Source organism: Poecile atricapillus, chromosome 24 (genome assembly GCF_030490865.1).
Source record: "Poecile atricapillus isolate bPoeAtr1 chromosome 24, bPoeAtr1.hap1, whole genome shotgun sequence".
Lineage (NCBI taxonomy): Eukaryota > Metazoa > Chordata > Aves > Passeriformes > Paridae > Poecile > Poecile atricapillus.
In genome coordinates, this window is record NC_081272.1 from 5,831,188 (window position 1) to 5,859,152 (window position 27,965).

General features: G+C 62.0%; 3 protein-coding genes across 6 annotated transcripts; 1 reads left to right on the plus strand and 2 right to left on the minus strand.

Moving 5' to 3' along the window:
- Window positions 1-292: 292 nt before the first annotated feature.
- Window positions 293-10,941, minus strand: NT5C1A (5'-nucleotidase, cytosolic IA). Its single transcript, XM_058856700.1, has 6 exons — window positions 10,702-10,941; window positions 5,139-5,306; window positions 3,391-3,520; window positions 3,032-3,154; window positions 2,440-2,624; window positions 293-2,111 (listed from the first exon to the last, which is right to left on the minus strand). Exons 1-6 carry the CDS (start codon window positions 10,795-10,797, stop codon window positions 1,752-1,754), a joined length of 1,062 nt encoding a protein of 353 aa, XP_058712683.1. The 5' UTR covers window positions 10,798-10,941; the 3' UTR covers window positions 293-1,751.
- Window positions 5,315-26,234, plus strand: LOC131588114 (CYFIP-related Rac1 interactor A-like). 4 transcript variants are annotated; one of them, XM_058856701.1, is made up of 13 exons: window positions 5,315-9,354; window positions 21,502-21,586; window positions 22,047-22,127; window positions 23,302-23,381; window positions 23,872-23,993; window positions 24,070-24,175; window positions 24,356-24,492; window positions 24,592-24,669; window positions 24,781-24,897; window positions 24,991-25,070; window positions 25,174-25,300; window positions 25,461-25,531; window positions 25,643-26,234. In XM_058856701.1, the coding sequence occupies exons 4-13, from the start codon at window positions 23,309-23,311 to the stop codon at window positions 25,704-25,706; spliced, it is 975 nt and encodes a 324-aa protein (XP_058712684.1). In that variant the 5' UTR covers window positions 5,315-9,354; window positions 21,502-21,586; window positions 22,047-22,127; window positions 23,302-23,308; the 3' UTR covers window positions 25,707-26,234. The 4 variants fall into 4 exon arrangements, 3 of the variants coding, with proteins under 3 accessions (XP_058712684.1, XP_058712686.1, XP_058712685.1); XM_058856703.1 differs by lacking the exon at window positions 23,302-23,381; XM_058856702.1 differs by lacking the exons at window positions 5,315-9,354; window positions 21,502-21,586; window positions 22,047-22,127 and having other exon boundaries at window positions 23,004-23,381.
- HPCAL4 (hippocalcin like 4) lies at window positions 11,127-14,669 on the minus strand. The gene is made up of 3 exons (XM_058856706.1): window positions 14,486-14,669; window positions 14,169-14,384; window positions 11,127-13,915 (listed from the first exon to the last, which is right to left on the minus strand). Exons 1-3 carry the CDS (start codon window positions 14,645-14,647, stop codon window positions 13,718-13,720), a joined length of 576 nt encoding a protein of 191 aa, XP_058712689.1. The 5' UTR covers window positions 14,648-14,669; the 3' UTR covers window positions 11,127-13,717.
- Window positions 26,235-27,965: the final 1,731 nt, after the last annotated feature.

A 27,965-nucleotide genomic window follows, 5' to 3' on the forward strand; every position in this document is an offset into this window, starting at 1 on the left:
CATCCTCCCCCCTGCACGAGCCAGGCTTGGCTGGGCTTCCACCACCTTCAGGAAACACCTTGGAAATGTTTACTGGCTGTGCTCCCCCTCCCAGCTGCCAAAAAGGTCTCCAAGATCCAGTTCAGACCCCAAAATCTTGGGTTCCCATTTAAAAAAAAGACAAAACCTTTCTCTAAACCTGAGTGCTGGCGGATGTGACCCTCAGGAACTCATTTCTCCCAAGATTTTCCTTTGTTTGTTTGGATTTTAGATCTTCCTCCGAGGTGTTTGTCACCCAGATGTGACAATTCACAGTCTGCCAAAGCTTTTTTTTTGGGGGGGGGAAAAAGTGCAATTTTCTTTTCAGTGCTGGAGCAGGATTTAGTGCAATGAGAAAAGGTGAAGGCATCACCAGCTTGGTTATTTAGATATTCCACAAAAGGGTGATCACTCCAGCTCCAGCCTCACTGTTTGAGCTGAAACTTCCCTGGAAAGAGCCAGACACACAGCTTGGAAAATTTCCATTGAATTTTGAATTTTTGTCAGCCAGGAATTCCATTGAATTCCAGCCCATGGAATTTGTAGAAAAATATCTGATAATATTAAGCATCCTTCCTGCTCAGCCGTGGAGTGTCATGAAAAATAAAATAATAAAAAAAATAAATAAAATAGAGAGGAAAAGAAAAACTCACGAGGAAAAAAATAATCTTTAAATTTTCCTCCCGAGTGTCTCCTTTGGGACAGGGCTTTGAGCAGAAATGTCAGGGTGATTTTCACACCAGTTTCTCTCTCCCATTGATTTCCCATCCTGTTTTTTAATCAGAGATTTGCTTCTCTCACAGCATCGCTAACAGAAGTGTCTATTTTAGGAAACACCAGAGGTTTTTAAGGAGCTGAGGAGAAAAAGATTATGGGCTCAGCCTAGAAAGGGAGAAAAAAAATCTTTTAATTGAAATCCCCAGGCTGAAATTCTCTGCAGATTTACCTAAATGGACTTCAAATGTCCCTAATATATCAGGGCCTGCTTTTAACTTAAATTCAAGCCCTGGGCATGTGTCTGCAGCCCTTGGACAAGCTGGGCTTTGGATGCTCACTGAGATTATTAGTTTGAAGTGCTAAATCATGCAAGTGTGAAACCCAAATATAAAAACCTGGGCCAACAATACACCAGCCCAAAGTTCCAAGCAGGAAATAGGATTTTTTTCTTCTTCTTCTTTTTTTAATATGTTAAGTGTTTCTTTCTATTTTTTCCAAATTTAAGCTGGCAAAATCTTGGTGAAAGGACAGACACTGAGTGTTTTCTGGTTAGAAGCAGCAGCTGGGGCTGTGAAGGAACAATTAATTCCAGTTAAAAAGGAGAAAATTCCGTTTCAAAGCCGCTTGGAAGCTTTTTTTGGGCGCTCCTAACTTTCCAGTTCAACAGTTCAGCCTGAAACATTTGCTTGGGAAAGCCACAAGGTTTTAAATAAATAGGTTAAACCTGCCTGGCACAAAGATTCCACACAAGGCAGAGCCATCCTCGAGGGAATTTTTTTTTGCCAGAAGCGAGTGCTGGGAGGAACTGGGAAAACATCTCCTGGCACCGAGGAGCCCCACGAGGAACGGGGACAATGCCACAACTTCCTGCCACAAGGAAGCTTCTCCTCCTCTCTCCCCGCCCCTGACAGGGGGATGAGCTCCCACTCCCACAACCAACACCCCCTGCACGAGCAGGGAGCGTGGCCCACGGGGTGAGAGCGATGCTGGAGGCTCTGGGATCTCCCCCAGCCCCACTATTTGCTGTTGGGGCTCTGCTGCTTCTCCCTCTTGTGCTTCTGGGCCACGCCGTAGGGGACGTGGGCAGCCACGGCGCCCATCTCCTGCGCTCCCTCCACGTGGAACATCTGGTCATCGAAGAAGATGTGGGGCCGGATTTTCCTGAGCAGAGGCCCCTTGGGAGCCCCGGCCAGGAACAGAGCCTCGTCCGTCTCCAGGCCCCAACTGCGCAGAGTTTTTAGGGCCCGCGCCCCCGAGCTGGCCGCGCTCCGCGCCGTCACCAGGTACGTGCGGATGGGGCACTCCAGCCGCAGCCCCTTGGAGTAGAACTTCTTCTGCAGCTTCCCCAGCGCCTCCAGGAAACCCTTCAGGGGGCCCTGGTGGAGAAAAGAAACTTTGATGTCACCCTTCTGACCCTACCTTGCTGTCACCTTTCTGACCCCCACCTTGCTGTCACCCTTCTGACCCCCACCTTGATGTCACCCTTCTGACCCCCACCTTGCTGTCACCCTTCTGACCCCACCTTGATGTCACCTTTCTGACCCCACCTTGCTGTCACCCTTCTGACCCCCACCTTGCTGTCACCCTTCGGGCCCCCAAAAATGACCCCAAAGTCAGCGGCTCCACCTCGCAGCCGACTCTGGGAGCATCCCACGAGGGCTGCCTCTCTCCCAGATCCTTTTCCAGCCTCCAGCCCAGCTCTACCTGTGCCAGGGGTTTGTTCTCGTGGGCCTTTTCGTGCTCGAAGAACATGTCCAGCCCGTGAGCCTTCACGATCTGCTCCGACTCATCCGAGAAGAGCACGGCGTCGCCGTCGAACGCCACCCGCAGCTGCTTCTCCGACACCTCCAGGTCCCTGCTGGGGCTGAAGATGGTGGCTGCAGCGATCCCTGAGGACGAGGCAAGAGGTGGAAGTCACCCATGGATCATCCTGGTGGCTCAGCTGCTGAGGAGCAGAGCGAAAACACGACGGGCTGGGAGCAAAACGCCGCGAGGAGACGCGCCCGGGAGCACCCGCGGCAAAAACAAACCCCCCCAGATGCCAAATCACCCTTTGCATACAAGAATTAAGGAGGGAAAACAGCGCCTTTGCCTCGGGAGAGCTGTGGAGCTGGAGGAAAAGCTCATTTCTATGGAAACTGGAGGCTCGTTGGAGCTTCGGAGATGCGGGGAAAGGCAAACCTTAAGCGCGTGTCGGTTTGGGGACACGGATTTTGGAGTCGTCCTTCCTGGGATCAACTCCCTGAGGGCTCCAGGCTCCCCCCGCTGCCCCCCCTGAGCTGGACCCCAGACTCACCCTCTTCAATGGCCCCACTCACTTTCTCGGCGTCGGAGGACAGGTAGAGGTTGGTGTGATAGGCCTTGAGGTAACAGATGGGGCTGTTCCCTCCCGTCATGCAGAACCTCTCGATGAACAGATCTGGGGGCAAGAGGGACCCCGGGGTGAGCCTGGCTGTCCCCCAAACCCAGCCTTGGAGCTGGGAGGACTGGGGTTAATCCAAGCTCAGCCAGAGCCCCTCCCCGCCCGCCAGTTCTTGCTCAACACCCAGAAAATCTGAGAGGAGCGGGAAAAATGGGAGAAGACATCTCCTCTTCTCGGTGCCAAGCAGTGACAACACCCAGAGGCCACCAAGGACAGCTCTGTCCCCGTCTCACCGTAGTGGTTGATGCTGTTGATCAAGCGAACCCCAACCTGGGCGTGGTTGTTGGTCATGAGGACGATGTCGAAGAGCTCCTCGCTGTCGGGGTAGAGCTCACGGAGCTGAGCATTCACCGCCTCCAGAGCCTGCAGCACCCCGGGGAGAGGGGCTGGGTGTCAGCCAGGCCCCCCAGGGGTGCTTCTGAGCCTCCTCCCACCCAGCAAAACCCTCCTGAGCACCAAAATCCACAAATCTGGCCAGACCCAGGGGTTGTCCTCACCCTTTCCCATCAACAAAACCCTCCTGAGCACCAAAATCCACAAATCTGGTAAGCCCCAGGTGTGGTCCTCACCCTTTCCCATGAACAAAATATTCCTGGTCACCAAAATCCACAAATCTGGCCAGCCCCAGGTGTGGTCCTCATCCCTCCCCATGAACAAAACCCTCCTGAGCACCAAAATCCACAAATCTGGCCAGCCCCAGGGGTTGTCCTCACCCTTTCCCATCAACAAAACCCTCCTGAGCACCAAAATCCACAAATCTGGTCAGCCCCAGGTGTTGTCCTCACAACTTCCCATCAGCAAAACCCTCCTGAGCACCAAAATCCACAAATCTGGTCAGCCCCAGGGGTTGTCCTCACAACTTCCCATCAACAAAATGCTGCTGGTCACTAAAATCCACAAATCTGGTCAGCCCCAGGTGTGGTCCTCACCCCTTCCCATCAACAAAACCCTCCTGGTCATGAAAATCCACAAATCTGGTCAGCCCCAGGTGTGGTCCTCACAACTTCCCATCAACAAAATGCTGCTGGTCACTAAAATCCACAAATCTGGTCACCCCCAGGTGTGGTGCTCACCCCTCCCCATGAACAAAACCCTCCTGAGCACCAAAATCCACAAATCTGGTCAGCCCCAGGTGTGGTCCTCACACCTTCCCATCAGCAAAACACTGCTGGTCACTAAAATCCACAAATCTGGTCAGCCCCAGGGGTTGTCCTCACCCTTTCCCATCAACAAAACCCTCCTGAGCACCAAAATCCCACCTGAAATACACCCTGAGCCAAGGTGGCATCAGCTGGGAAAAAACAGATTAATTTTTGGGGAGGGGGGATAATTCCACCTAGCTACTCTTCTGTTTCCAAACACAAAAGGTTTGGAGTTATTAAATGAGGATAAATTAGCTCCAAGTGACAGATAATTGTTTTTCAAGCAATCAGAAACAAGTCTCGCCCCACAGAACTGATTAATTTATTAATGGGATTAATTTATTTATTTATATTAATATTTTATATCATTATATTAATTTATTATTTTATTAATTTATTCATTGGGAACGGGCTCCAGCACCCAAAACTGCACTGACTGGTACATTCTAACTGGAGTTAGAAAATGTTTTTTCAAGCTTGAAATGCCTCATTTCAAATGAGTCAGAATTAGAAATTGGCCGACTCGGGAGCAAGGCTAAACCCAGCCAATTTACAAGAATAAATAAATTGTAATAATACTCATAATTAAAAAAAATAAAAAATAAAAAAAAAAAAAATAAAAAAAAAAAAGAGAGAAACTTTTAAATCCAAGGAGATGATTTGTTCAATTCTTGGGCTCCAGATGGAAAATCCAGCCCTGGGAGCAGCACATCACTCGCTGGAGGAGATTTATCTGCCCTCTGTGTGCTCCTGCCCTGCTGCTCGTGTCCCTCCTGCCCCCACACGAGCTCCATCCTCTCCCCAAAATTTTTGGGGTCCTTGGAGCGGTGGCTGCTGACCTTGACGAAGGGGAAGGCGGCCCCGGGGAGGAAGGGCTCGTTCTCGTGGTCCAGCTGATATTTCACGTAGGCCTCCACGCCCTGCTCCGTGTAGATCTTCTGCTCCTCCTCCATGCGGAACAGCGCCCGCGAGGACACCGCGATGGTGATGGCGTTCTCGGGTTTGGGCTGGGGGCAGAGGGGTAAATTATAAATAAAAATAAATAAATAAATGAAAAAATAAATAAAAAAGGATGCTGCTCCCAGCCTGGGGTGGCGTCTGTTCACCCCCAACACGAAAGGCCACGAGGTGGGCGACGCCTCTGGAAGGATTTGGAGAAGGACAGAGGGGCTGCATCGCAGTGCTTCAACAAACAAAGCCCCGATGCTCCATCCCCGCACATTTGGGACACCTCAGATCCCATTCCCAAGCCCTCCTGCTGCAGACAGGCCCCCAGAACCCGTGCAGAGCCCAGGAGGAACGGCTGAAGCCCGTGCAGAAGGAATTTGTGTGGCTTTTCCCACCCCCCAGCCAGGGAAGAGCCGGATCCGCGTCCCGTGACGCCGTCCAGATGTGACAAACAGCCCCGTGCCAGCTCCGCTCCTCCAAACACTCCATGCAGTCATTGTGGGTGGGAACACGACAAACAGGTGGTGCAAGCAGTGATTTATGACTCATTATTATTAATGTTTGAGGGCTCGATCCAAAAGCCAAATCCAAAACCTCCTCCAGCTGAAGGCACCACCAGAGGGACTTGGCAGGGACAGAGGGGACAGAGGGAAAGTCGAGCTCATCTTGACCCCCAGCCGTCCTCCCTCTCTCCCCTGGCAGGGCAGGGAGGGTGTTAATCCCCATCACTCACTTGCAAGCACAAAAATAAGTTAATTACTGATGGCCAGTGAGAAACCCTGGCTGCCAGGACAACAGATCCTCCAGAGGGACAGTGGCACAGGGAGTCCTGTCCCCTGCAGAGGAGCCCAGCTGGGCTGACAGGGCTTGGGGGCTCTCTGAGAAACCCTGGAACTGCAGGAATGCCTCATCCCCTGCTCCATGAGCAATCCTCTGCCATTTACCCAGGGTGGAGGCTGCCTCCTCCAGCTGCTTCTCACACCCAGGTGCTCCAAAGTTCAAGCTCCCACCCTGCCCTGAACTTCCCAGGAGCCTGGCAAGGCCGAGGTGCCCCATCCACCCTGGGATTCGCTCCCTGCAGGGCTGGGCTCGCCCCGGGGCTCTCTGCCCCCAGCCCCACCCAGGAATGAGCCAGGGGAGCCTCCTCACCATTCCCAGCTCCAGCCCAGGCACCTCTCCATCCGTCCCCAAACTCCCCCAAATCCCCTGCAAAGAGGTTAAAGAGCAGATGAGACCCAGATTAACTGGGGCTGAGATCTCTGCAGCCACAGGGATCCCTTTCCCACAGCATTTCCAGGGGAATCAGATCCCCTTTGGAAGTGGAAAACAGCCCCCAGGAGAGGCAGGACCCGATCCATGGCAGCAGCTATTAACCGGTCACGGGCCAAGCCTTGGCACTTCAGCTCATTAATTAATAACTCTGGTGTCATGGGCCATTTATTAGCTGAAAATATTAATAACTCTGAAAGGTCTTGAGACATCCGGCCATTAATGGAGTCCCTGCTGCTCCATCCTGCTCCTGAGTCCCTGCAGTGCTGGAGAGCCAGGAAATCTTCCAGGTGTTTGCTCCCTGATCCTGGACCAGGGTCAGCCCTGGAGGGAGATTCCCAGGAGAGAAAACAAGTCAGCAGCCCAGATGTCACAGCACCGAGGCGTGTCCAGGGGGGTGAGGAGGATGTTTGGGGCCACAAGCCAAGCCGGGTGCCCAGAGGGAATTTCCATCTCCCTCTCCCCTTGCGCAACAGCCCCGGCTGCTCAAGGTCCCTTCCTCGCCTCTGAAAGGCACCAGCCCTCGGGGAGGATCATTTAAGAGGCAATAAACCCAGCAATAAAAATAACCCTCATCTCCAGGCCTGGTTCTGCCCCAGCGTGGAGCCCCTGGGAGCGGGAGCTGCCGGATCCTGCCCAGGAAAATTTGCACCTTTCAGAGCACTCGGGGCAGGAAAATCTCACCCGGGTGTTAAAGCAGCTCCCAGCTCTGGCTGGGCTGGAAGGGCCCTGCTGTTCTCTGGGAAATGCTGACATTTGGAAAACGAGGAGATTCTGCGCTGCAAGGAGGGATCTGCGTTTTGACATTTCATTGAAGTGGAGGTTTCATTTGGAAGCGTTCCCTCCTCAAGGTTGTTTGGATGCCTCGCCGTCCCCGTTCCTGCTGCAGATGGTCATTACAGCACTCGAAAATGAGCTTTAAAAACCCTCAGGAAGGCACAGCACCTCAAATCCTCCGTCTGAGCGCTGCAAACAACTCACCCAACCCCACTTTTCCCCCAGGAATTGTGGTGTTTCGAGGCAAACACTCTTCTTTTGTGACAGGAAATGTGTGCACGGAAGGGCTCCCACTCCCAGTCCTGGCTGGGATGGATTTGGTCCCACAGCCCCCACCCCACCACAGCCTCCTGCTCTGGCTGCCCCAGCCCTGGAGGGTTTGGGCTGAATCACAAACTCTGTTTTTCCCCTCAGAGCAGCATCCAAGGTCAGCCAAGGTCAGTGAAAGCTCAGGCGGCACAAGCCCGGGCTCTGCTGGAATCCGGCTGAATTTGCTGGGGATTCAGGGTGAGCTCCTCTCCCTTCCCATGGGAAGGTCAGACCCAGCCCCCTCCTGAACCTCGAGCATTAATGATGGGATAAAGAGGAGGATGAACAGAACCCATCCCAATTCTGGCTCCATCCCCAGGGACAGCCAAACAGGAGGGATGACCAGGGATCGTCCTGACAGCCCAGCCCTCTGAAGAGGAGCATCAGCTCTTGGCACAGCTCCAGGAGCTCCACAAGGTCCAGGCCCCACCTCAGAAGTGTAAAAACACTTTTCCAGCAGGCTCCAGCTCCATGGAGTGCAAACCCAGAGCCCAAACCCCCAGGGGTAAAGGAGTATTCCAGGAGTGACTGGAAACAGCCCAATTTTCTCCCTGTGGATCCAACAGCTGGCAGCCTTTAAATCGCTTCTCTAATCAGATGTAAATCCTAAGCAGCCCCCCAAGGATTAGAGGCAGACATTTGGAAATCCCACAGGCTCCTGGGATGTGCAGAGGGGCGGGAGAGCCACGGGTGCCACCCCTGGAGGCCACCACTGGCCACAGCCACAGTGGGGACCCCATTCTGCACCCCTTGGTCCTCCTGAGCTGCCTGGGGCTGGACCCAACTCCATCCTAAAATCCTGCAGGGATTCTGGCAGCCCCAGGCACTTCCCTGGATGCTGCAGAAGACCAAATTCTTGTGATGAATTCAATATTCAGAGGTGGATTTTGGTCAGGGAAAGGGAAGAGGAAGGGTTTGTTCCAGGGCCAAGCATTGCCCCCACTCCAGCTACACAGCAGAGATGGTTGGGTCCCAAAAAGGATGAGCAGGGTGCCCACAGCAGAAAATCAGCTCTCACTGACCCCACTCAGCATCACCAGAGAGGCTGAGGAACATTTCCAGCATTGCTGAAGGGTGACAGGTCTCATTGCTGACCTCCCTGGCAGCAGCGAGGCCGGAGCAGCCGTGGGGAAGCAGGAATGTCCCATTAACCCATTCCCCAGCCAGGATTTCCCCAAAAATCTCCTTTTCTCCTGTCACCTCGCAGCCCCCACAGCTCCCTCCTGCTCTTCCAGGAGGAACAGACAGACCCAGCTCCCCCAGGGCTGCGGGGATGACACCAAACCCCGTTTCCCGAAGGAGCCTCGGGCACCACTGCTGGGGGATCAGATTAAAGTTCAGGGTGACGGCCGGGGTGGTTTGGAGTTTTCCAAGAACATTATTTATACTGCGGAAAAGCGCCCTGCAGCCATCCATCACGGGTTGGCAGCTGCCTGGCGGTGTGAGGGCAGCTGGGGCAGCCCCACAAGAGGGGCACAGCGCCTGGCATCATCCCCAGCCCCACGGAGAGAGCCCAGCTCCGGGATGGGAGCGCCCGGAGCTCGCTTTGCAAAGCGCATCGCCGCCCCCGTGCCTCAGTTTCCCCACTTACAGCAGGGATGGGTCGCTGGGCAGCGAGGAGAGGAAGAGGAGGAGGAGGAGGAGCCCGGGCCCTCATCCATGAGCAAAGCATGGCATGAAGGACAAGCGGCTGCATCCTGCCACCAAGCCAGGCTGGCCCTCTCCTCCGGGAAGGGCACGGGCAGCAGCAACGTGAGCTGGCAGCGGGGCCGGGGGTGACAGCGGGGCCGGGGGTGACAGCGGGGCCGGGGGTGACAGCGGGACCGGGGGTGGCAGCGGGTCCAGACCCGGGGGTGGCAGCGGGACCGGGGGTGACAGCGGGTCCAGACCCGGGGGTGACAGCGGGTCCAGACCCGGGGGTGACAGAGGGTCCAGACCCGGGGGTGACAGAGGGTCCAGTCCCGGGGGTGACAGCGGGTCCAGACCCGGGGGTGACAGCGGGTCCAGTCCCGGGGGTGACAGCGGGACCGGGGGTGGCAGCGGGTCCAGTCCCGGGGGTGACAGCTGGTCCAGACCCGGGGGTGGCAGCGAGTCCAGACCCGGGGGTGGCAGCGGGACCGGGGGTGACAGCGGGTCCAGACCCTGGGGTGACAGCGGGTCCCCGCGAAAGCACAAGGGCTGCCCCAGGTGAGGCTGTGTCCCCTCCTGGAGAGGTGACCCACTGAGCTTTGCCACGGAAGGTGCCGGCTGGCACCGGGTCCCCCTCCTCTGCCCAGGAGTTTGGGGGTGCCACAGCCGCGGGGGTGGCTGGGGGGGCTCAGGGGCAGGGCCAGCCCCGGGTACAGCCCCCAGCCCCGCTGCTGTGCCGGGGTACCGCCGCACTTCCAGGCGCTCCCGTGTTTAAACCCCTGTGTTAGATAACACAGGCTTTCCTTCAACCTCGCAGTGAGCCCGGCAGGGGCAGCGACACCCCTGGGACACCTCCTGGCACAGGCAGCGATCCGGGGCTGTCCCCCGGCCCTGCCAGTGCCACCCCTCCTGTCCCTGGCAGCAGGGGACAGGCGGCTCAGGCAGCCCCGGGCCGCTCTGCAAGGACACCCCAGCCCAGGAGGGAGCCAGGAGCACCAGAGGGAGCTGCAGGAACCCAGAGAGACCGGGGGGAACCGGGGGGAACCCGGGCAACCGAGGGAAACCCAGGGATGCCGTGAGGGAGTGGGAGCACCTGGAGAGAGCCAGGGCATCCCCAAGGGCCTGGATGGAGGCGGGGGGTGAAAGAAACACCAGAGACACCATGGGGGGGCCACAAAGCCTGGAGGAGACGAGGAACACGGAGAGACCCAGGGGGACCCCAAAACGCGTGGAGGAAATGGGGCACCGGCAGGGACCCCAGAGAGCCTGGAGGAGACGGGGCACCCACAGACACCCGGGGGGGTTCCGTGGGGGAATGCAGAGGAGATGAGGCTCCCAGGAGGAGCCCGGAGAAGCTGCAGGAGATGGGACAGCTGACTGGAGAGCTGGGGGGGCACCCGCGGGAGATGGGGCAGGGGGCTGCGTCCCCCCGGGGCAGGGAGCGCTGCGCGGCGCCTCGGGGGCTCTCACCGATTTGGGCTTCTTCTTGGGGGCGAGATTGTCGTAGAAAGCCTTGGCTTCATCCCAGGGCCGGCCCGGCGCCCCGGCGGGGCCCGGTGGCTCCATAGCGCGGCGGCTCCGGGGCACCGGCGGCTCCGGGGCACCGGCGGCTCCGGTCCGAGCGCGGCGGCTCCGCGCGTCCCGGGAGCTCCCGGAGCCGGGGCCGGCCCGGCGGAACGCTCTTTATAAGGCATCCCATGAAGCTCCGGGGTTTCAGTCCACCGGGACACGGATTAACCTCTTCGGGACCGAGCGCTCCTCGCCGCCGCCGCCGCCGCCGCCGCGCTCCCCCCGGTGATACCGGGGAGCTGCGGGGAATTGAGGAGGGAGCCCCCGCTCCAGGGCAGAGCAGCGAAGGGGGCAGCGAAGGCCCGGGAGCGAGGGGAAGGGGCTGGGGACAAAGGACAGAGCCCCGGGAGGACACGGAGCAGGAGCGATGGGGCATCACCGGCGGACACCGGAGCTCGTCCCGGTCTCCGGGTCTGGCCATCCTTGAGAGCACGGGCTGGGCAGTGCTGGGAGCTGGAGAGGATGGAGCAGCCGGGGTGGTGGCAGCAGGGGAGGACAGAGGTGTGGTGGGGCCCTGCTCCGTGCCAGGGTGACCTCTGTGCCGTTCACTCATTAAAGGAATCAGCGCCGGTGTTAATTAAGGCTCTCCGCTCCCACGGGTGCTGGTGGGAGCAGCCACAGAGCTGCACGTTCAGCTCAGGTTAAAAATTCCCCCACCACCAGGAGACCCCCAGAAGCCCTTGGAGAGCGGGGGCTGCATCCCAGAGACCAAAAGCCAAGAGCCAGGAAGGGGCAGGGGATGGAGGATCTCACCTGGAACAGGGCAGCTCCTGGGGGGAGGTCACAGAACAGGGTTTTACCCAAATTCTTGTGCTCCAGCTAAAGAAAAACCAGCCCTCCCTACAGAGGACAGCCTCGTGTCCCCATCCACGAGATCAACCCAACACCACCCCGCTTGCACCGGGCTCCAAGCAGGAGAGCAGAGCCAGGAGAAGCTGTGAGCTGCTGAGCAGGGCTGGCTCCAGGAATCCAAACCCCTTTGGGGATTCAGCATCATTTCAGCCTGACAGATTTCCTTTCCCCAGGGCCTTCGCAGCTCCCTGCTGGGAAACACCTGAGCTTCCTTTGGGGTGGCCCCCAGGGAAGCAGGAGCTTGCAGGGCCCCGGGATCACCAGGCTATTCTTGGAGTTCTCTCCTGAGCTTTTGAGTTGTTGCCCTTTCAGGCAGCAGCCCTGGCACGTCCCCAGCTCCCGCAGGGTGGGACAAGCTGCCCCGTTCCTTCTTTCCCAGGCACTGCTGAGCTGCAAACTCACACACACGCGCTCCTGGAGAGCACAGCAGCCAAACCGAGGTACAGAGCTCTCCCATCAGCAGCACTCCTAAAAATACCCTCCCTGCCGTGCTTTTGGCACCTTCCCATCCCCGTGCTCCGGTGCTGGCTGCTGCAGGACACACCAAGGGCTGGGGAATTGCAGGATCTGTGTGAGCTGGGAGGCAGCGCTGCTGCCCAGGAGCCAGCCCTGCCGGCTTGATGACAGACAAGGATTAAAATTTGGTGAGAGCTCCTTAGCAACAGTCACTGTCTGTGCAGGCTGCTGAGGGAGAAGAAAGGCCAGAGGAAAATCTGTGCGGGGAAGATGGGGGTGGAGAAAAGAAGGACAAAGATGCGCTGAGAGCAGGTCCCAGCTGCTGGTGGATGGAGCCCAGGACAAAGCCACCAGCCCTGAGGGAAAGGCACAGCCGGGGGCAGCTCCTGGTTGGCAAATGAAACCCATTTCCAGGGAGCTTTGGGGTCTGGGCCTCCCCCACCCCAAAAGTGACGTTCTCTTCTTCCCCAGAGCTGCCTGCAGGACTGAAGGGTTTCACTTCCACCCACCTTCAGGCTCCCCAGGGGTTTCTCCACCCCTTGGGGTGTCACAGGCTCGGGTGAAACCCCTAAAACATTCTCAGTTTTAGCGCAGTGTTGTCACCTCACTGTCCCCAGCCCCCCAGTAAACCACCCAGAGGGGGACACCACACACAGGGGACAGTTTATTTTTCCATTAAAAAAATAGGAAAGGACTTCACCATCTCCTAACAGACACCACAGCCACCAACACCACAACGTGCAGACTAAACACCAACCTGGGGCAGGAGGGGTGGGTGCAGCAGGCTGGGAGAGGGGAGGAAGGTGACAGATTTGTTTCTTGTGGCCTCAGAGCTTTGCCAGGAGGCTCACCAGGTACAGGACAGCTCCCAGTCCAACTCCCAGCTGTCCCCACAGCCGGGAGCAGCAGCAGGACCTGCCTTCCACACCCACACTCCTGACCCTGCCTTCAGTTTGGGGTCACCTCAATATTGGGGTGGGTCAGAAATGTCACAGAGCAGCCAGGGCAGCTGTGGATGTCACCCAGCTGATGGGATGGAAGGTGGCTTCTGGGATGGGACACTGGCCACGTCCAGGGCTGGCTTTGGACACTTCTGTTCTCTGCTAAAGCGTCCTGAGCAACCCTGGCTGCTCCCAGCAGGAAGAACAGAGGTGGAAGAGCTAAAGCTGGTGCAAGACCCTGCCCTGGCCTCTCAGAGCAGCCTTCCAGGGAATTGCCAGTGAAGGGAGGACCAGGAGCAGGACTTGGGACATTTCAGCCTCCCTGGAGACATCACAAGCCATGAAAAACATCAGAAAGGGGAGAGAGTTGGTCTGGGTTAGGATCAAGTGGGGGAAAGTGGGGAGAAAGCCACAGGGATGTGGGAACAGCTGGCTCTGGTCAGGCAGGACACACCAGTGGCTGCAGGGTGTCCAGCTCCAGGGTGGGAGAGGGCTGGTGACGCTCACAGCAGCCCTGGGAGGGTGTGGAATTTGGGCTGCCCAGCAGGGGCAGCAGGAGGGGGGGAATGTGCCTCATGCCTGGGGCCAAACGTGGGGAAAACAGGGATTGGAACCATCACAGGGGGCAGAGTTTGGCTCCAGCCAGTCCAGCCCTGGGTGCCAGGGCTCTATTTCTGCATGTCACACTGCAGGAGCAGGACGATGGAGGGGTCGCTCTTGGCCGCCTCCTTGAACTCCTCCAGGGAGATCTGGTCATCCTTGTCCTTGTCCATCTTTGTGAAGATCTTGTCCACTCGCTGCTGGGGCGTCAGCCCGTCTTGGTTCATCCTCATCATGATCACAGTCCCCACCATCTTGTAAATGGCCTGGAGAAGGATGAGAGTGGGAATGAGAGGGAATGTTGGAAGGACACAAAATCCCAGGACAAGGCAGGGGACAGGCTTGTGATGTCTCCAGGGTTGCTGCTCTGTTGGGACCCATTTCTATCAGATCCACATCAAGCACCTTTCAGAAAAGGCTCTGGGTAGGAAAACTCATTTTTTGGTGCTAAAAGGGACCTGATATCCATGAAAAGCCTGGAAAAAGCAAACAATCCCTGCTGGTTTGAAGCACCGGTACCTCAATGATCTCCAGCATCTCCAGGCGCGTGATCTTCCCGTCCCCGTCCAGGTCGTACATCTCGAAGGCCCAGTTGAGTTTCTGCTCAAAGGTGCCCCTGGAGGTGACAGACAGGGCACAGATGAACTCCCTGAAGTCGATGGTGCCGTCCCCATTCTTGTCAAAGGTGCGGAAAGCGTGCTGGGCAAACTTGGAGGCGTCTCCGTAGGGGAAAAACTGCGGGAAGGAGAGAAGAGGAGTTGAAATGAGGAGGGGGAGCTCGGCATGGAGGTGTTCCAGCCCCCTGGGCAGCACCCAGACCCCCAGCCAGAGCCCACCTTGATGTAGAGCTGCTGGAACTCCTCCAGGTTGAGGATGCCGGTGGGGCAGTCCTTGAGGAAGCCCTTGTACCACTGCTTCAGCTCCTGCTCGCTGAACTCCGTGCTCCTCACCAGGTCATCCAGCATCTCCGGGGCCAGCTTGCTGCTGTGCTTGCCCATGGCTGCCCCTGGAAAGGGAAATCCACGCCAGGCTGGAGAGGGATGGTCCTCTCAGGCCCTCTCCACCCCGGCTGATCCCACATCCCTCTTCTCCTTGCTGGATCTGCTCCACCTGCCCGTCGGGTGTCCACGTAGGACAGCAGCTGTGGCACTGGAAATGTGGCTGTGGCCTTTGCTGCTGGCCCTGGGGCAGCCCAAAATGAGCCAGCAGCATCACCCCGTGCCCTGGGCTCATTTTGGGCTGCAGGAAAACCCTCAGAAAACAACTGAAAATTCAGAAACTCTTCCCATTGCCTTTGCCAGAGCATGGCCATAGAACCCTAGAATGGTTTGGGCTGGAAAGGAGCTCAAAGACCATTTAGTCCACCAGATCTTCTCTAAGGATGGGACCACGAGGAATCTGCCCTTAAGGCACATAAAAACCTCCCTGGCTCCCAAACTTCCTGGCTTCCAGGAGCATCCAGCTGGCCCCAGCGATGCCCTTGGTGGGGACAGGGTCTGCCCAGGGGGCTGCCAGCAGCAGGGAGCCCTGGCAAGGCCCTGCCTGTGTGGGCAGGAAGCGGAGCCGCTCCGATACGCGCCGTGCCCGCTCCCACGCAGCCTTGGCTGCCGGCGCCGCTCAGCCGGAGCAGCAGATGGTTCTCCGGGAGCTCCTGGAGCTTCTCTCTCCAAGAAGTTGAGGGGAAGTTCACCCGGAGCCCAACCGAGCGCCGTCTCCTCTCGGGGATGTGATGTTCTGGGGCTTGGGGCGCACGGGGGGACCATGGGATGGGCGATGTGGGGTTCCTCGTGCTCCCGGCCAGCCCCGCTCCTGGTGAATCCCACAGGCAGCTCCTTCCTGCCCCATCATCCCACCAGCATCTGCCACCGTCTGCCGCGGCAGCGCCGAACCCAGCAGCCCTCGGCAGCCAGAGCCGAGGGAATGTCCGGACACCCACGGAGCACCAGGCTTCCCCAGCGACCCCAGCCCGGCTCCACGAGCTTCCCCAGCACCACGGTCTGGTTCTGAATCGCTGGCATCGATTATAAACTGTGCCAGACCTGCCGTGGTCCGAGTCCTCCCACATCTCCCACGGCCTGGCAGGAGGATGCAGCCCCTCACCACAGCTCGAAGTGCCCGGGACTCCCGAGCAGCATCCCGTGGTCCACAGCCCTCGATTCCCTTTTCCAAGCAGCACCCAGCCGTGCCAGGGCAGGGAGCAGCACCTTGGAGAGCCACCACACGCTCGCCCCAAAGCTCCAATGGATCAGCGGCCGCTGGTCCCAAAAGAGGACAGAGGGGCGTCACTGTGTGTGTCCCCCCCAGGGCAGCACGGAGCACCCCAGGATCCAGCAGCGGAGCCCCAGGGAGCGGGGATGGCGCTCGGGGGATGCCCGGGGGCACGGGGATGCTCTGCCCACCCTCACCACGGGACAGCTCCGGCCCTCCGGCCCCGACACTCGCTGGAAGCGGCTCCCGGGAGCATCTCCCGGCACCTGCCCCGACGGCAGCTCCGCACCGGGGATGCGGCTCCCGGCCCCGGCTCCAGCCCCGACGGCCCTTACCTGTGGTGCGGCGCGGGCAGGTGGAGGCTCGGCGGGGCCGGGCGGGGCGCGGAGCCGCTGCCGGTACCGGAGGGGCCGCGGTCCAGCCGCCGGCTCAGCCCCCGCCGCTCCCGCCCCTCTTGTAGCCGCGGGCCCCCCGCCCCCCCGGCCGCGACGCTCGTCCATTGGCTGGGAGCGCTGTCAATCAAGCGGGAGGGGCCGCGGGGTGGGGGTCGAGGTGGGATCCTGGGGGGTACTGGGATGCTGGGAGGGGAAATGGGAGCGGGATGCAGGGACCGGGATGCGGGGGGATGCTGGCAGTGGGATCCCGGGGGGTACTGGGATGCTGGGAGGGGAAATGGGAGCGGGATGCTGAGGGATGCTGGCACTGGGATCCCGGGAATGCTGGCCCCTCTCTGCCTGCGCTGGGGACACTGGGACACACCGCTGGCTCATCGCTTGGCAGAGGAGAGAGGGACAAGAAAAGCACTTTGATCTCCAGAACCAAATGTGAAATGTTTCCATGGAGATCGCCGGGAGCTTTTCCCGGTGACCTTGGCATCCTGCTGCGGTCCCGGTGCCACCTGGGCCCGTCCGCAGCTGCCCCTCTGTATCTGGGGCTGGATGAAGTCTCCGGCCAGCCGGGGCTGCTCCCCATCCCATCCCATCCCATCCCATCCCATCCCATCCCATCCCATCCCATCCCATCCCATCCCATCCCATCCCAGTTCCCAGTTCCCATCCCATCCCATCCCATCCCAGTTCCCATCCCATCCCATCCCATCCCATCCCATCCCATCCCATCCCATCCCAGTTCCCAGTTCCCATCCCATCCCATCCCATCCCAGTTCCCATCCCATCCCATCCCATCCCAGTTCCCATCCCATCCCAGTTCCCATCCCCAGTGGGGCTGTGGGGTGCCGTGGGGCGCTCAGCACCTGCCCTCAGGTGCTCACACCCTTGCTGCAGAGGAACAAAAACTGCCCCAGCTGGAGGTGAGCAGGGCTGAGTTACAGAAAAACACAAATATTTGCAGCAGGGATGCTGAGGGGCTTCATCTTCTCCCCACCCTGGGGGCAGGAGACCTGGGACCCCCCTGGACGTGCCAGGACCCCGCCTGGAGCGGTTCTGCCCCACGGATTTTGGGTCACCTCCACGGCCTCTGCTGGGCTCGGTGTGGCCCCAAAGCCTCTCCGTGAGCGTCCCCGAGAGCTGGGGAGGGGGATGAGCCCCCCCGGCTCCTCTGGCGGTTCTCGGATGTGGAGTAGAGAAGACACCAATTAGCAGCTCTGCAAAGCGCCCGTGCCCGGGGTGCTCAGGGGGACTGAAAAATTAATGAGAGCTTAATTGAAGCGGCACGGGCTGAGCCCGGCCCAGCTCAGCTCACGGGAAGGGGGTGCCGGGGGGGCGTGGGGCGGCTGGAAGAGGCAGGGGAGTGCCAGGTGACAGGGATGCCCTTGGGATCAGGATCAGGGTGACTGCGTGGTCCTTTTGGGGGCTCTGACCCCCCGAGTCGCGGTGCTGGGGGGATGCCTGGGGGTCGTGGAGGGCAGAGCACCCACTGGAGCACCCAGACTGGGGCAGCTCCAAAACCTGCATGAGCCCAGCTTTGAACGGGACATCGGCCCTGGGTCTTGGGGGGGGACACGGCCATGCAGGCAGCGCTGGCTCCGCCACAGCTTTCCCCTCCCCACCCCTGCAATCCCCCCAACACCCACCCCCGGGGCGCGGAGCTGATCCCGAAAATCCTCCCTATCCAGCGGCTCCAAGGAATGCAAAGGGCTGCAGCTTCCCCCAGCGGCTGCGGGCTGCACCAGCACGGCCCGGGGGGCTGTGCCCGATGGGGGCGACCCCTCAGCCCCCTCTGCCTCCAGCTGCAGCCGGCTCAGTCCCCCACAAACTGCGGGGGGCTGTGGGGAGCAGGAGTCACGGCTGCTCATCCCAGAATCCCGACAGCTCTTGTCCCGGTGCGCTGCCGGGGTCACCCAGCTGTGACACCGCCGGTGCTCGGGGCATCATCGGTGGCTCAGCCAGCCCCCGTGTGACCCCCCCAGCACAAAACCCCCGGAAAGGAGGGATGTGCCGTTGTCACCCCGCCCGTGTCCCTGAGGGACAGCTCTGGGCACCAAGCTGGGCCTGGGGTGACCCTAACATTGGGGGTCCCTCTTGATGTCCCCACTGTCATGCCCGGTGCTGGCCTGGAAAGGGGGGGAGTCAGGGTAGAAAAGCAGAAATAGCCCAATTTTGGCGTTCCTCCTCCATCACCCCTGCGGGAGCAGCTCTGTGCCGGTTCACACCACCCAAACCCCTTCTGCCCCCGTCCTGGGGGAGCTGATGAGGCGCAGAGGGCGCTGCCTGCCCAGAACAGGGGTCCGGGCGGGTGGGTCTGCTCTGTCCTCGCTGCGGTGGCACCAGCTGGGCTCGGTGCTCGCCCCCCTCCCCGGAGAGGGGAGCGGGGAAAGCGGTGCCCCCCATGGGCTGGGGCAGGACCAAGGAATATTTATGTTTTCCCTCCCCCTTCTGGGAGCTGGCTCTGATGGGGGGAACCCTCTGGATATCCCCTAAACCCGGGGAGCAGCAGGCGGACCCCTCTCCCGGCCAGGCCGCAGAGCTTCGCCGGCCGGCACGCAGGGGGTTAAACATCCCCGTCTCCCTCACACTTGAGACGTCACCGTCACCAGTGGCGTGGGGGGGGCCGGGGGGCTATGGTGGTCTTTGTGGTGCATTCGGCAGCTGGCGCAGGGCGGCTCACGCACACGGCGGGCGGCTCGTCCCCGACACCCCGCGCTCGGCAGCATCCGCAGCCTCCCGGCCGCCGGCACCGCCTGCCCGCCCCGCGGGCTCCCAGCGCCACGGTGAGTGCCACCACGGCCACGGGTACACGGCTGCCACCAGGCCTGCCAGCAGGGCGAGGGGCTGCCCGTGTCCCGCAGGGACCCCGCCGGCCGCCCCTCGCAGGGCACCGCTCTGCGCCGCGGGGCTGGCCAGGAATGGGGGTGCCGGGGTGGGTGCCGGGGTGGGTGCGGGTGGGGTGGGCGATGGAGGGGTGGGTTCGCCCCACCTGGGGCTGCTGCAGCCCCGCGGTGGCCCCGGGTGGGTGCGGGCGCACGGGTGGGTGCTGCGGGGTGCTGCGGCTCGGCTCCCGGCAGCCCTGCGGTAAATCCGGCAGCTCAGCCGCAGCCGCAGCCGCAGGCAGGCACCGGAGAGACCCCCGCACCCCCCGGCCCCACTCGGAGGGGGCTCAGCCCCACGGAGGGCTCACGCATCCCTCCGGCCACGGAGCTCCCCAAAGCGGGGTGGGGGTGGGGGGTCACCCCGCCCCAGCTCCACCCTGCTCAGGGCTGGGGGTGCCCCGGCCGATCCCGGGGTGGGATCTGGTCCCGGCACCCCGATTCCCGGGTGTGGTAGTTTGGCTCTTTCCCCCACCGTGGAAAATCCTCCAGGCACCGCTCGCCCGACCCTGCGGCGGCTGCGGCGGTGCCGGCGCGGCCATGGGCGGGGGCAGCGGCACCGGGGGGCACCGGGGGGCACCGGGCGGGCGGGGGGCTGCGGGGAGCGGGGCCAGGTCAAGGGGACGGGGCAGGCAGCCCCCGGCCGGAGCTGCGGCGCTGCACCAGGCTGCGGTGCCCACGGCGATGCTGCGCCGGCAGCAGAGGGGCACAGCCCCAAAACGGTGACACGGGGTGGCCTGAACCGGGGGGGATCGCTGCCCCTCCGGTGTGACCGGCCCGGGGGAAGGATGCTCCTGGGTGCAGGATTTGGTCCTGCCTGGAGCAGCGGTGGGGGTTCACCCCATGGGCTGGGTTGTCCCCGTGGAGGTGACACCCGCCGTGGGTCCCCGTGGGGCGGGATGGGGAGCAGGGAGAGGCTGCGGGGATGGAAGAGGGGCAGGTTCTGGAGCGGGGCTGGGTTGCAACGAGGCCACCGCAGGGAGGGACGGAACCCGGGGCTACCGCGGGTGTGGCTGGGGACAGGGAGCCTGCTGTTCCCAGCCCTCCTGTGGCAGCACGTTCCTCCGGGAGCGCTGCCGGCTTGGGGGTGTCTCTCCCAGAGGATTTGGGGCGCGCAGTTCCCCCAGTTCAGCAGTGGGCAGCCAGCACTGGGGGGAGCCCCTCGCCCTCTCCCACAGCCCCCCCGGGAGGGATGTGCCGTGGCCCCCCGGGCCAAGTGCCACCGCGGGGTTTAAGCACCAGGGACCAAGGAAATGGCACAAAACTGGGGCTGAACCCCAAGCGGAGCCACCCCCCAGCGCAAGGGGCTGCAGCAATCCCCAAACCATCACCTGGCACCCTGCCCCACGGCTCTGGAGTCACCCCGGGGTGTCCCCACACCGGGGACCCATCCGTGCCCCTTCCCTGGCACAGGCAGAGTTCAGCGGTGACAAATCCCGGCCCCAAGCTGCCCGTCAAGGACAGCGGTGGCACGAGCTGTGTGCCAGTGCCAGAGCACAGCAGGTGCCAATCTCCCGCTCCAGGGACCCCCCAGCAGCTTTTCAAAACACCCCAGTACTCATCAGGGTGAATCCCAGGGTCACTGTGCCAGAGCAGCTCCGGGTGTACCCCAGTTACCCCAAAACCCAGCTGCATTTCAGGCGTGTGAAGCCACCACTTCCTGGGCCTGGGAGGAGGAAGAGGAGGAAGAGGAGGAAGGCAGAGCCATCACTGTTGATGCCAAGGGTCTGGGCTGAGTGGGGAGAGCTGGGCTGGGGGGCACAGCCCCATTCCAGGCACGAAGCCACCCCATCCCTCCCCCTGCTGCTCCAGCTCTCCCCTTCCCCAGCCTCATTAATTAAACCCGAGCGCTTAATTACAACCCGCTGAGTCCCGTGGCTGCTTCCCGGAGCCTGCTGACACCGGGGGGCCAATCCCGACCCCCCCAGATCCCTGTAGGAAAGGTGGGATGCAGGGAACAGGGGGAGCATCCCGCTGCCTGCAGGATTTGGGTTGTGGCTCATCGGCGGCATAAAGGGATCCTCACACAGCGCTCAGGAAAGAGCAAACCCAAGCACCGGAGCTGGGAAAGTCATCCCTGGGGATCCTGGCCTCTCCAAGGAGAGATGGGGACAGATGGCTCCGCTCTGGGGTTATCCCTGAGCTGCTGGCAGGTCCCACAAGGGGTGAAGAGGGACGGGGATGCTCAGCCCGATGCCTGGTGAGCTCCCGGTGGCAATAAAAAATGATCGAGGTAAATGAGGTGAAGGCTGGTGGCAGCATGAGATGGAGGGGAGATCCAGACCACCGTGCTTCCCCACCTGCTCACCCACCCATGGGTCCCCAGGGCAGGGAGGTGCCCACTGGGGTGCCCTGACCCTCCTGCCCTCCTGCCCACAGGTCCCCGCCGGCCCATGAAGTGACCCAGGCGGGTGGCACAGCCCCTGCTCCTGCCGTAGCCACCACTGCCACACCTGGCACTGAGGTAAGGACCCGAGGGCATGGCCGTGGGGTGGGTGGGATGCTCTGGCACGGGCACCAGACCCCCAAACTGGGTCTGTGGGGCACAATTCCCACTTGGGGTCTTCTCCTGTCCACGGGGGATGGCCAGCCCCATAACCCAGAGGAATGGCGTGACACCGTGGGGGTCACCTGGGGCAGTCCCCCGTCCCTTGGGGATGCCAGGGGTGTGGAACTGGGGTGTCTCAGGGGTGGCAGCATGGCCAGGGGTGCTCCAGGAGCACAAAGCTCCCAGACTCTCACCCCTCTTCCCTTCCCACCTCTGGAACCGGCAGAAGTGCTGGGAGAGCTGTCACATTCCATGCCCGGCCAGGAGGGACCGGGGTGGGCACAGGGAGGTGCCGTGGTGGTGGCCCTCGGGGGTGCCGGGGTGTCCGGCCGGTGGCACCGGTGCTGTTCCACTCTGTTCTGTTTCTCTCGCTCAGGTCTGCTGGCCATGGGCAACCTGATAAAGGTATTGGGCAAAGATTTAGAAAACTGTCCTCATTTTTTCCTGGATTTTGAAAGTAAGTCCCATGAGCAGGGTGGGTATGGGGAGGGCGCCAGGGCTGCCACCGCGGCTGCTGTCCAGAGGATGGGGACAGGCACAGTGTCCCCGAGCAGCCCCGTGTCCCCAGGGGCCTTGGGGCCCTGAAAACGTCTCCAAAATGGGGCAGGGTGAGAGATGCCCCATCCCTCCGAGAGTGGGGCAGCCGTCCTGGCTGAGTGGTGGGATGCAGGATGCAGCAGGACCCGGCCCGGCACCACCTCGGGCACGCACCCAGTGCTGTTAGCTGATGGCACTGGTGGCCGTGTGGCGTGTCCCGTGACACCGGCAGGACAGGGACAGCCTGCAGGCTGGGGAAGGAGGAGGGAACGAATGATCCGTGCCACCTGCACCGCTGGGAAGGTCAGTGCGGCGGCCGCAGCCTGCACCGAGTGACGGGGAGCAGGGACCTGCCTCAGCTTCCCATGGATCTGGGCACAGGAAGGGACAGCTCTCGGCCCCCCAGGCTGGACACGGAGGGGGGACAGGAGCCGCTGGCCACTGTGGCAGGATGCCAGGCCGGGCACAGCCCCAGGGCTTCCCTGGCTCCCCCTCCCGCTGTTCCTCCCAGGGCACAGCTCAGAGCAGGAGCGGAAGGAGCGCAGTGACATCTGCTCGCCCCAGCCCTGGTCCCAGTTCCATCCCCAGCGGGGACACCTCTGACTCCGGCACCCCCCAAAATACCCGAGCTGGGGTCACACAGCCCCCCACTCCCACGGCGAGGGACCTTCCTGCTCCTCCTGGCTCCTTTGAGGCAGCACGAACTTTTCCTGCCTCCAGCCCCCTCCACATCCCCCTGGCACAGGTTCTGGGGGCTCCCCAGGACCCCTCATTTCGGGGCTGGCTCTGCGCTAGGGTAAGGGTTTGGCTGTAGCCAAGACTCCAAGGATTTCGGGGACTTCCCGGCGGCTTCTCCTCCCTTCGCTCCTCCCTCTCCATCACCCCATCCGCCAGCGCTCATCACCATCGGGGGGGAAGAGGCTGCACCCGGGGCCGGGAGCAGCCGCGGGGTCACCCCCGGAGCCCCCCGAGCCCCCGGGGAGCAGCGGGGGGAGGACGGGGCTCCGGCCACCGCCGCTGCCCGCAGCCCAGCACCTCTTCCCCGGGCTCCACCTCACCATCATGCTTTTTTCCTCTTGTTTCTTCTCTTGCAGGTTTCACATGGGGAACCTTCTAAAAGTGTTGACTTATAACGAACTTGACCAAGGCCCTAATTTTTTCCTTGACTTTGAAAGTGAGATGGGATTTTTATTTTCCGTTTTTGTTTCGTACTTCTCCTGAGTTCCACATCCACACCATTTTGAGTTCTTTGTCCCCGTCGCCCATCGCATCGCGCCCATCCCAGACGTCCTCCCCCAGCCTTTGCCATCCGGGGGTGTCCCCGGGGAGGGGGGCCAGACCCGTGGCCGGGGGCTGTCGCTCCGCACCTCTCCCCCGGGGCACTTGGCAGCCTCTCGGGGCCGAGGGGGCTGCTCGGGGACCCCTCGTGGTGAGCAGGACCGCGGTCACAGGGCAGCCAGGACTCACCCCCACCTGCCCCCCACTCCACGGCTTGACTTGAGCTCGGGCAAGGAGAACGGATCAGGGGGAGAATCCCGCCAGGAAGGGCTGCGGGCCGGCGGGGGAGCCGTGGCAGGGGGTGCTGGCACCCCGCTCTGGCTCTCGCCGCCCCGGGCCCCGCTCAGAGCCCTCCGGGTTTCTCTCCCCGGGGCGCTGCCCTGCAGATGCGCAGCCGACGGAGGCCGAGACTGCGGTGTGGAACCAGGTGAACGCCGTGCTGGAGGAGGCACAGACCGTCCTGGCCGAGCTGCAGTCCTACACGGGCGCCGGGCAGGAGATCCGAGAGGTGGGTGCAGCCCCGGCTCCCCCTGCCCGCACCCCCAGCTCGGCTTGGGGCAAGCGCTGGCGCTCTCCCCTCCCAGGCCATCCAAAACCCCGGGGACCTGCGGCTGCAGGAGCGCGCCTGGAGCGCCGTGTGTCCCCTGGTCGCCAAGCTGAAACGCTTCTACGAGTTCTCCCTGCGGCTGGGTGAGCGCCTGAGCTCCCCCGCATCCCCGCCGTGCATCCCGCATCCCTCCCCGGAGGCTGCGGGAGTCCTGGCCGCGGTGCCTGTGCTCAGCCCGGGATGCTGAGCCGTGCCTCAGTTTCCCCTCGGGGAGAGGGGGGGTGTGGAGGTGCAGAGGGGGACCGGGAGTGCTCTGTCCCCAGAGAACGCCCTGCGGAGCCTGCTGGAGGCCCTCACCAGCCCCCCGTACGCCCCGACCCAGCACCTGGAGCGGGAGCAAGCCCTGGCCAAGCAGTTCGCCGAGATCCTGCACTTCACCCTCAGCTTCGACGAGCTCAAGGTGCCTCCCCATGCAGGGTGGCAGCGAGGGGGGGTCCCCACCCCGGGACAAAGCCGGCAGAGTCCCCTGGGACCCCTGACCCTGCTGTCCCCCCCTCAGATGACCAACCCCGCCATCCAGAACGACTTCAGCTACTACAGACGGACCATCAGCCGGAATCGCATCAACAACCTGCAGGTGACTCTGCTGTTCCCCCGACCCGGGGTGGCCTCCCCCAGGGGTTCACAGGGCTGGGAATGGTTTGGGGGGGGCTCAGCCACCCCGGTGAGCCACATCAAACCCCCCCAGCTGGATGCAGAGAGCGAGGTGAACAACGAGATGGCCAACAGGATGTCCCTCTTCTACGCCGAGGCCACCCCCATGCTGAAAACACTCAGCAATGCCACCACCAAGTTCGTTTCAGAGGTGAGGGAGGCTGGGGGGACCCTCAGGGTGGGCAGAAACCCCCTCCAGCCACCAGACATCGGGCTGGGGGTGGAAACAGCAGTTGGGTTTCAGAACAAGACCCTCCCGATCGAGGACACCACCGACTGCCTGAGCACCATGGCCTGTGTGTGCAGGGTGATGCTGGAGACCCCGTGAGTACCTAGAATCCTCTCCTGGGGGTTCTGGGGGGACATCTCGGTCCTGGGGTCCCTCTGCCACCCTGCCCAGGCTCAGGCAGCCGCTGTCCTGGCACAGGGAGTACCGGAGCCGCTTCACCAACACCGAGACCCTGCTCTTCTGCATGAGGGTGATGGTCGGCGTCATCATCCTCTACGACCACGTCCACCCCGTGGGGGCCTTCGCCAAGACCTCCAAGATTGATGTGAGTTGTCTTGGGGTCACAGCTGTGGGGTCCCAGCCGTGCCACTCCACCCCAGTAGCTGTGATCCCTGACTTGAGCACTGAGGAGGAGGATGGGGAGGAAGGGGGAGCCCCCGTTGGTCCCTCGGGGGTCTCCCAGCCCCTCTCTCTGCCCCCATCAGATGAAAGGCTGCATTAAAGTCTTGAAAGACCAACCCTCAACCAGCACCGAGGGGCTGCTGAACGCTCTGAGGTGAGACGGGGGCTTGGGGACACAGCGGGGCTGTGGTGTCCCCCCGGCAGCGCTGTGGGGTGACAGCAGAGCAGCTCGGGGGGCTGTGAGCCGTGTCCCCTCCCCGTCCAGGTACACCACTCGGCACCTCAACGATGACACCACGTCCAAACAGATCCGGGCCCTGCTGCAGTGAGAGCGGGGCGGCCACCGGAGCCGCACGTCACCGTGTCACCGACGCCCATGACCATACAGCTCATTTTGTACAGAGGGAAAAGGGACAACGAGGAAAACACAGAAATACTAAAATGGAAACGGCCCCGGGCCGCCCTCCCCCGCCACGGGCTCCTGCCCCCACCTTCCCACCCCCAAATCAGCACCCGCTCCTGGACACGAGGTGCGGGTGGCACCGTGGGGACACGAGGTGCGGGTGGCACCGTGGGGACACGAGGTGCGGGTGGCACCGTGGGGACACCGCGCCGGGGGGGCCGGGGCCGGGCAGGAGAGAGCCCGGCAAGGGAAGCGCTGGTGGGGCTGGCAGCAGGGTGCCCACCGTGGGGAGGGGGCAGGTGGTGCCCCCTGTCCCCATCCTGGTCCCCAAGAGGAGGAGGAGGAGGAGGGAGAGGATGAGGAGGAGAAGGAAGAAGTATCCCTGTGGATCTGCACTGACTCTGGAGGAAACGGCTCAGTCTCACCTGGTAGATTTTTAATATGAGCAATTAAATCCACACTCACCTCTTCTTTTCTACATTTTTTTGGGGGGGTGTGAAATAAAATGACATTTAATCCGTCCGTGGCCAGAGCGGGGCCGTCTCTGCTGCGTCCCCTCCCGCACCGGCCCAGGGACCGCGACACCGTGTGGGACAAATGCCACCTCCCACAGTGACCGTGCTGGGGCCAGCCCACCCTGTGTCCCTCCCTCCCCAGTGCGGCTGCAGACTGGGAGCACTGGGATGCTCTGGTGGCCGTGGGGCTCTGCCGGCAGGTGGCCCTGTGACACCGCGACATCGCAGCCCCGCTGGCCCCGCCCGTGCCAAGCCAGCCCTGCGCCCCCTCGGCCCCGCAGCGCAGCCCCCCCGAGCTGGGGGAGACCCCCGCAGGGCAGGAGCCTTGGCTGGGGCTGTGTCACCCCCCAGGGGACACCCCAGGACCGCTCCGGTGGCACAAGGCCAAGTCCCCTGAGGTTTGGTGTCCTGCCAGCCCCGTCCTTGCCGCCACCTCTCCCGCCTGGCACACGGCAGCCACCGGCACCGCCGAGCCCCCTCTGCCCTGCAGGGCCGGGGGGGGGGACAAGGGACACCCCACGGGTGACACCGCACACCCGCAGACTCCTGCAAGGCGACCCCGGCAGGCTCTGCCTCAGTTTCCCCACTGCCCCTTGTGCGTGCTGGGGGGCACATGGGCAGCGTCCCCACGGCTTCCCGAGCTCTGGACCCCTCTGGAATTCCTCAGGGTGCCACCATGGGGACACCCATCGCACCCACCCGCAGCCCAGCTCGGTCCCCACATCCCCAAACCCACATAGACCCCCCCTCCCCGCACACGGGGCTGCACGGAGGGGACAGGGAGGGGGGACAGGGAGGGGGGACAGGGAGGGGGGACAGGGAGGGGGGACAGCCCCCAGCCCTTTGGATTTTGGCATTTCCTGAGCCTCGTGCCAGGATCCTGCCGTGCCCGGCCGCCTCTGCCGCCAAATCCACCGAACTCCCGCGCGGGGCGGGACCGGGACGCGCTCTTGCACAATCCCGGCCAACAGCTCCTTTTATTTTTAGGCTCTTGCAACATTTGGCTTTGCCACAGCCACCCGAAATGCTGCCAAGGCATCGGATGGGCCGCGGGCTCCCCAAAATCCTGCCCTGCTCCCGAGCCGCTCCGCGCCCCAGCCGTGCCTCAGTTTCCCCCTAAGTCCCTTTGACCCACCGGCCCGTGGTGGCAGCGGTGCCACCCAGCCCTGCTGAGCCCAAATGGACCCGAGGGCCTCCTGAAATCCCCCCAGCACGAGGGTCCCACCTGGGAGCTGAGGATGAGGCCGGGACACGGCTCAGGGCGGTGGCTGCAGCTGCCGCGTGTCTGCGGGAGCTGATGTCCCCAGGTGACACCGTCCCCCAGATGGTCCCTGGCCCGTCCCAGGAGCGTCCCCGCAGTGTGGGAACCGGGCTGGGAAGAGCCAGGACAGCGTCACCAGCCGGGACCCTCCAACAGGAGTCAAGGGACAGCTTTAAAGCCACCCGTGAGCACGGGCACAGACACCAGCTGGTCACCGGTGCTGGGAGAGGTGGCAGCTGTGTCCCGGTGTCCCAGGGCTGCTTGGGCCCTGGCACAGAGCCCATAACATCCCCCCTGTGGTGCCCCTTGCTTGTGAGGCCAAACTGGTGCCACATCCCAGCTCTGACTGTCCCCAGCACGGCACTTTGCAGGGCAGAGGAGGTGGCACATGCCACCCCGGCAAAGGGCA